Source organism: Orbicella franksi, chromosome 13 (assembly GCF_964199315.1).
Source record: "Orbicella franksi chromosome 13, jaOrbFran1.1, whole genome shotgun sequence".
NCBI classification, from domain to species: Eukaryota; Metazoa; Cnidaria; class Anthozoa; order Scleractinia; family Merulinidae; genus Orbicella; species Orbicella franksi.
The window spans coordinates 11,756,622-11,764,501 of NC_138157.1; the positions used below are offsets into that span (position 1 = coordinate 11,756,622).

At 41.1% G+C, this 7,880-nt stretch overlaps 1 protein-coding gene across 2 annotated transcripts; it reads left to right on the forward strand.

The window, feature by feature from the left end:
• Nucleotides 1-787: 787 nt before the first annotated feature.
• Nucleotides 788-2,751, forward strand: LOC145466669 (uncharacterized). Of its 2 annotated transcripts, none has more exons than XM_081450385.1 (2): nucleotides 788-1,826; nucleotides 2,086-2,751. In XM_081450385.1, exons 1-2 carry the CDS (start codon nucleotides 1,150-1,152, stop codon nucleotides 2,237-2,239), a joined length of 831 nt encoding a protein of 276 aa, XP_081306511.1. In that variant the 5' UTR covers nucleotides 788-1,149; the 3' UTR covers nucleotides 2,240-2,751. The 2 variants fall into 2 exon arrangements, with proteins under 2 accessions (XP_081306511.1, XP_081306512.1); XM_081450386.1 differs by having other exon boundaries at nucleotides 2,092-2,751.
• The last annotated feature ends 5,129 nt before the right edge of the window (nucleotides 2,752-7,880 follow it).

Consider the following 7,880-nt stretch of genomic DNA (forward strand, 5'->3'; position numbering starts at 1 on the left):
TGACGCACGCACATCATATTCCAGAACTGATCCTTAAAACAAGATAAGACATCCTTTGCATAGCCCATTGCAAAAACGTGACAGGACTGGGAAAGAGTATGGTTATATTCCGTTTGGTCAAAAAACTAAGTATTTAGAGGAGGAAAATGGCAAAATGATAGCTCTTCAAATATCACCTAAAATAGAGTTTGTATGGACTGGGTAGACAGGCCACAAAATTTTAAGGGTTTGTATGGAATTTTGCAACTTTTGCAAGGCTTCCATTTGGATAATTTTCCGCTGAAGATATGGTACGGCTAGGCTGTAGTGCGGCGGCAGATAGTGACGATCGCTTCTGGTGACGTCATGACGCGCGTACCAGAACGGCTTTCCCGCCGTAGCCTTGCTTTCTACTACGGGAAAGTGCCTGGTCTCACGTACTCTTCACTACGTGAGAATAAGCCTGCTGTTTACTTCTCATTTTAACGCTTTTTCACTGTTTGAACAACCTAGTTTGAAGATAAAGTTCTCAAACATAAAAATCAGTTCTAAGATCATTGTTTCTTTGTCATTTGTACAGAACGCGAGGTGATCAATTCAGACATATTACAGCATATTAGTATCGGGCCGAACAGCCGTAGATAAGAAAGCTTCGTATGTTCTAATCTATGGCGCGTTTTCAGGGTCAAAATTAAAAACGAACTTTTCCACCTTTCCTTACCTGCTAAGTAAAATGTCTGTCATTTCCTTTCTTTGAAATTAGACAGTACGCATCTCGTTTGACCTCCGAAACAATACATTCCGCGTTTCCGGAATACTAAAATCATAACATCCGGCATATTTTGACCTTTGAACAAAATTCTCCGCGTTTCCTGACTTCTCTCGAATTTTAAGTCCGGCATGTTCTGACTTTCAATGTAATTAGTTACCAAATGTTGTAATATTTAGTTTAAACATCTCAACGTAACATCCCATACTGACACCTGACAAGCCATTTAATTCATAATGAAATCTCGCTGCTGAGCCGACATTTTGATTTGCAAAATTTGTAAATGCGCGTTTTCTGACTTCTCGATTCTACCAGGCGTCTTTTCCGCGCAAGCCTGGATCCCCTGATGCAAACCTAGTGCCAGGACCCAAGGGGGCCGGGGTTTTCCCGGGGATTTATTAATGGAGTCGACGGCACAAGAGCAATTCTTGAGCAGTCTTCGCCATACATCATTCGACCTTGCAAGGAGACTTCAACAGGACACAGTTACTGAAGATGTGGCTGATTATGTTCTGTTCCGATTGGAACAAATTTCTCGCCATTTGGTTCGACTTGCTGACAACATGCAGGTGTTTGATACAGTTCGACCCTCACTCGCCACTGTGACGCGAATGTTGTCGGAGGTAGAGCGGAATTGGTATCATTCCTCCCCAGCAGTAGCAAACCAGCCTAGAACGGTTGGGCGTCCTAGGTTCGAGATTCCACGGGAGCAGCTGCAATATCTTGCCGATTATGAAATCAACTTACCCGACATGTCCAGAGCCCTTGGTGTGAGTGAGAGTACCATAAAAAGACGTATGCGGGAGTACAATATCTCCATTACCGACAGGACGACAACCATTAGTGATGATGACCTTGATAACATGGTAAGATCCTTTCATAGGGATTTTCCAGATGCGGGATATCGGAGGGTCCAATCGCAGCTAGTGTTGCGCAATATAAATGTGTCCCAGCTGAGAGCCCGAGAATGCATGCAAAGAACGGATCCGGAGGGTCTTGCAGTGAGATGGCTATTCCTTACACCAAGAGCTGTGTACTGTGGCACATGGCACATAGACGGGAATCATAAATTGATCAGGTGAACCTTATTCGTAATTGATTTTAAATAACATTTATTCAGATTTATTGCGCCTAGTTTCTAATACAGGTGGTTGTTGGTTAGTCTCCTTCCCAGCCGGTTTTTTTTTCGGGGTGGGGGGTGGGGGGATGTCACGCAAAGCTCTCTCCAAAGAAGCGTTGCGTGACACCCAAAAAACGGCTACGAAGGAGACTAGTTGTTGGTAGTGAGGACAGAATCCATGAAAGGACAGCAAAGTATGGACTCATGTATTTTTAAGTTTCAGATGGAAGATTGTAGTGCATGGTGGAGTTGATGGATACACAAGATTTCCTGTATATCTTAGAATTGGAACAAAGAATATCGCAGCTACTGTTCTTGGCCTTTTCCAACAAGCAGTGGCAGAATATGGACTCCCCTCAAGGAATTTTTAATAAACCCTTGTTAAAATAAAGTGTACAGTAGCCTCCAACAAAAGCACTTTTCAGTCATCAAAATGCCTCTCAAGACAAATAGATTTTCAAATTTTCCACGGTCTTCATCCCCCTTGGGTCCTGGCACTAGGTTTGCATCAGGGGATCCAGGCTTGCGCGGAAAAGACGCCTGGTAGAATCGAGAAGTCAGAAAACGCGCATTTACAAATTTTGCAAATCAAAATGTCGGCTCAGCAGCGAGATTTCATTATGAACTAAATGGCTTGTCAGGTGCCGGCATGGGATGTTAAGTTGAGATGTTTAAACTAAGTAGTACGGTATTTGGTAACTAATTACATTGAAAGTCAGAACATGCCGGACTTAAAATTCGAGAGAAGTCAGGAAACGCGGAGAATTTTGTTCAAAGGTCAAAATATGCCGGATGTTATGATTTTAGTATTCAGGAAACGCGGAATGTATTGTTTCGGAGGTCAAAAGAGATGCGTACTGTCTAATTTCAAAGACAGGAAATGACAGACTTATTTAGCAGGTAAGGAAAGGTGGAAAAGTTCGTTTTTAATTTTGACCCTGAAAACGCGCCATACTAATCTGAGCTATAATTGTTTATTACTGTTCAAAATGTATTTTATTATAATCAAAAGTTTTGTATTTTCGGGCTTATTACGTAATCGTTGTACGAACAACCTGTCCGTGCTGAAATCGAGCTTTTTTTATATCAGATTTTATATTTTGTTTTGTGGTTGGAATTACAGGCGGTTCTATCAAGTTCTAAAAGACAAATCTGAGTTCTGGGAGATGTAAGATGGATACAGGAGAAGGAAATCATTGTCGTTAATCAAGCCTATTTCGTGTGAAAATAGAATAATCTCTGGTTTCCTTGAAAGTAGTCATTTTTGTAAAGACACGTAGAGACTGCACATACCGTTGCCGTACAGCAAAATCTTAGCATTTGAGTTTGGCGGGTAAAACACCGTTGTCAGCCTAGTCTCTCACGGTCAAAGTAGCCGTAGTAGCACCTCGCCGTAGCGTATCTTAAAGTCCCTATTGGCTCGCGAAGGTACAATGACTCCTTTCGCTGTATAGGGCAACCCGTGCCGAACATTCAGGCCGATAAATTTTAGGTTGCGAAAGCGTACCAGCCCCTGTGCAACCTGCACTAACCACAAGCCGAGCCTTGATTTGTTGGCTTGTGTGAGCAAAATAACTCCCGATATGGACACCTGAAGGAATGATGAAAGAAAGCTATCAACAGAAATACAACTGCAATCAATTTCCAAAGCCTACTACTTAGTCTACTGCTTAAGAAGCTGGATTTTCGATAAATGAAAACAGACATGGAAATTAAGCATAAGCTAAAGTACGAAATTACGAAGGATACGAAGATAGATTTTCGATACATGCAAACAGACAACGTACGCATCCCAAAACAAGTTATGAAAGGAAAAAACCTACTTTGGCAACTGAAAGCTGGAAAAATAAAAATATCTTTAAAAATGGTACACAAAAGCGAAGCGGCCAACACGAAGGAGGCAGAAAATCCACTCACACAAGCCAACTAGCACCCAATCCTCTCATCTATAGGATCTATAACTAGTACCCAGTCATCTTAGTAGAATTCCTTTCGATCACACGACTCTCGTAAACAGACAAACATCTGGCTGCCAATTAAATGTGAGCTTCGTACACACAAAAACTCGTATTTCAAAAATACAAAAGATTTCATTAACTTCCGAGATAATATGGAAGTCACAGAAAACACCATCCTAGCTGGCGTTAATGGCTGTGAGAAGCCTGTACACAAACATATCACAGGAGGAAGGCATTACGCAATGCGTGCGAGCGTAAGTCTTCTTATTTCAATTCCAACCCATTTCTATGCTACAGCTGTAAGACTTATCTTACAGGAGAATTCTTTCCTTTCAGTAGAAAGAATTATCTCCAAATACACAGACTACTAAGGGAACCAAAATGGCAGTATCTTTTGCCAACCTATTTATGGCAGCCGTTGAGACAGAAATCTGAAGTGAGAGGACACACGCAAAAAAAAAAACAAAAGCAATGGTGTGGAAAAGATATAACGATGAAGTGTTCTCTTTGTGAAACATGAGCATAAAGAGAAATAAATGGTTTCATTGTACAGGCACATAGACATTATCCAACTATTAAATTTGCAGCTGAAGCATCAGCAAGGAAACTATTTTCCCGGACACTTGCGTCTGCCAAGAGTAACGCTTCCGTACACGTATTTCCGTCTTCCTGCCACCCACCAGAGGACAGTTAAGGCTTCAACAAATGTGAAGCACTTAGGTTGCTTCAAACGAACCCTACAAAAATAACTTTTGCAGGGAGTATTAGATAATTTTAACCACGCCTTCACGCGAGAAGCTATCCAGATAGTCTGGTTCTCTTAGAAGTGAAATTCAAAAGAAGAAAGACCGCTCTTCAACAAAAGGGAAAAACGTACAACAAAAAACGCCTTTTGTCCCACACGTCAATACCACCCAGGAGTGCCTAATTTAAAGAAAGCCTTGAGGAATAAATGGCACTTAACACAGGATCAGCCTTTGCTGAGGAAGATATGTAAAGAGAGGCTCCCATTACTTCCCATACCCTTACGCAAAGGAGAAAAATCGTTCAGACACACTCGTGAGATCCAAATGTAACTCTAAAGGCAAAGAAACGACATTTTGCGAACAGCGGGAGTCGTGTAAAATATTACCCGGAAGTCCTCAGCTACTACCCAGATGTTAGCTCAGAATTTTGACTAGGGGCATTAGGGGGTTACTCAGTGGAGATAAATAACATTTGACATCTTTTTTATAGCTCTCTCTTTAAAGATCTTTCATAGTCTCTTATGTAAAAACCATTTATGCGATTATGAACGATAATAATCCATAATTTTAAAATGAGAAACAAATAATCCAAAAAAAAAAGCAAACAAACAAAGAAAAAAAATAGTCATAATCCGTGTCCCTTCTCTAAAAACCCCTAATAATCGATATCCATAATCCTAAAACCCTAACGGGGCCTCTATAGAACCCAACCTTTTCACATTTTTTGTCATTCGTTTATAAGCAGAAACCAGGAGCCATAATCGGGGACGGAGTCCGTAAGCGTGCGCCATTTCTAGTATTGCAGCTCGATTTCCAGCCGTTTTGTGAGCCCGCGTTCCTTGCCCCACACCACTTTGGGAGGAGGATAAACAACCGGACTCCCAAAACGGCTGGAAATCGAGCCTAGCCTGTCCCCATAATATGGGACAATTTTGCTATTTTTGGAGCAAATTACGCCATTTATATCGCTGACCAAGTTGTGTTCCGCGGCTTCTTTTACAAGAGCTCCACATTACTCCACTCGCATATGTTGAAGGTTAACAGCTTTTCCATAAACAGCGAAAAACTAGTCGGATATATTAGGATATATCAGCATTTTGGGACTTCAAAATTTCCTTCCTCATACCACACGTTTGCGGGGATCTCGCCAGAGTCTATCGCGACCGAAACTTTGAAAGTAAAAAACAAAAATTGCAATTTTGAGTTTCGCCTGAATTGTAAGTAACGCTTGATGTTTCATCAAGGCCCAATAAGTTTACGTCTGTAGATGCATATGCTGCTCAGTTTTGTTTGTGAAAAAATCCAATAAATTGTCTCTTGTCGATGGATAAGAGCGCCCACCAATGCGCGTTTTGTACAGTTAGTAAACACGACAAATTGGACTCCCGCACTGTCGTGTGAAAAGGTACATCGAACTCACACAACATCTCTAGTTTTTAACTATGTTTAAGGTTGATAAATGTTTGAGAACTTATTAAAAGCTTAGCTGAAAATATGTGAATATAGCAAAAATAACTACCAAAGTTACGATGACGCTTCTTTAATCATCTCGAATATAGCGATTTCGATTTTGTTGGTCGAGTTATCATAACTCCTTGTCTATTTTATTTTCGCAGTGTAAAATTTCACTATATTGAATTAACGCACATGATGTTAGTAGCCTTTTGGCGTTGGTGAAAATTGTTGCAGCATCTCAGCACAAAAGATAACAAAATAAATCTTTGTCAAGATTAGTTGACAACAACCCCCTTGGACGATCCGGTCACATGGTACAAAATCACACATGCTGGGATGCAAGTTGCACAGTGGGACTTCCAAAACAAAGGCAGGTCTAGGTGGACTGGTACGAGTTACTTTGTTTTGGAAGTTCCACTGTGCAACTTGCGTCCCAGCATTGTACCATGTGACCGGATCGTGCAAAGGGCCCACTGAAAACACCGACTCGGACTTGAAAGTGCACGCACTGCACTATGCAAATGAGATACTTGCACGCGTCAGACTATATATCAAAAACTTTTGCAAACTCGTCAAACAAGCAGAAACAATAACTTGAAACATCAAAAACAGGTTTTGGTTATGATTAAGCATTATTTCGAAACCCACAAATTAACTCGATACCAGAATAGAGAGTTTTGTTGCATAACTTTTCTTTACAGAGCAAACGCAAAAGCTTACTCGTACAACTAGGGGGAGCAGATACTGCTCATTCACAGCGCGAAATTGAAGTCTTGTTTTCGACCCTGAAAAATTCACCTTTTTTATTAGCTCAGAGCATAAAACAACATATAGCACCCTGGTTCTTAGTCCTTACCTTATTCCCTGCCATCGCTGTGAAAAATCCGCAAGAGAATCTCGCAAATCTCGCCATTTGATCACGCAACATGACAACATCCACGCGAGAACCCACGACATGTGCGTGGATCCGCGCGGATATATGTCGTCAGGGTGGCGCAATTTGTTCTAAAAATAGCCAAATTGTCCCATATCATAGGTGCGCGCGGATCCCAAGACTTACGGTTATGAATAAATTTGCAAACTAAGTATAGTTAATTGTTTTAATGACAAGCAACTTTTGAGTAACTTTTTTAACGGAAAATCCGAAGTTTAGGATTTTCCGGAAACAATCCAAGGAAGCTTTTCGTATCGTTTGCCCAACCTCTTTCCCAGGGTCTCTCATTTTCCCGCCCTTTCGGGAAGTGAGGGAAGATGAAAGACCTTGGGAACGAGGTTGCCGTTTGCCTGAGTTTCAAACTTTTTTTGTAAGCGCCCTGTACATGTAACTCGCGCTCCAACTAGTCACACCTAATATATCATACTGTCTGTAGAAATCACTGGTTCATTTCTTTGTCGAGGAAAGTGTTAATCTCGATCGTTTGGGCTTACGTACGTCACGCAACGGTGTCACGTTAAGGTTGGCTTATATCTGTCAACACTGTGTTACTGCGTTGGTAAAGAGTTTTTTTGAATAATAATAACCTTTCTGTTTCGAGTCGTGAGTCTGGAGAAAAGATCTTTGTGAAAGTTAACTGTCAGAGTCATTATTTTCAGTTTAAGAAGCTTTGTTTATTTTTATGAAAAGAGGAATTTCATATATGGCTGTACTACGCAAAGGTTATTTCATGTCAAACATCGTTCACTGGTAAATATAGAGCACGGCATTGAAACGCGCGTGACGAGGCATATGATCGATCAAACTGGAACGTTGTTTTTTAAAAATAGCGCATGATGTCACTATTTCCGGGAATTGAGGCATGAAAGTGAGGCAGGGAATTTCCCACCACTTCCTTTCAACATGGACGACGAAGTTT

What these genes read in the sequence shown, in the direction of transcription:
- LOC145466669 (XM_081450385.1), top strand. Translation starts at nt 1,150, where the DNA reads ATGGAGTCGACGGCACAAGAGCAATTCTTGAGCAGTCTTCGCCATACA. An exon ending in GGGAATCATAAATTGATCAG is followed by an intron (nt 1,827 to 2,085) that starts GTGAACCTTATT and finishes TGTATTTTTAAG; the next exon opens with TTTCAGATGGAAGATTGTAG.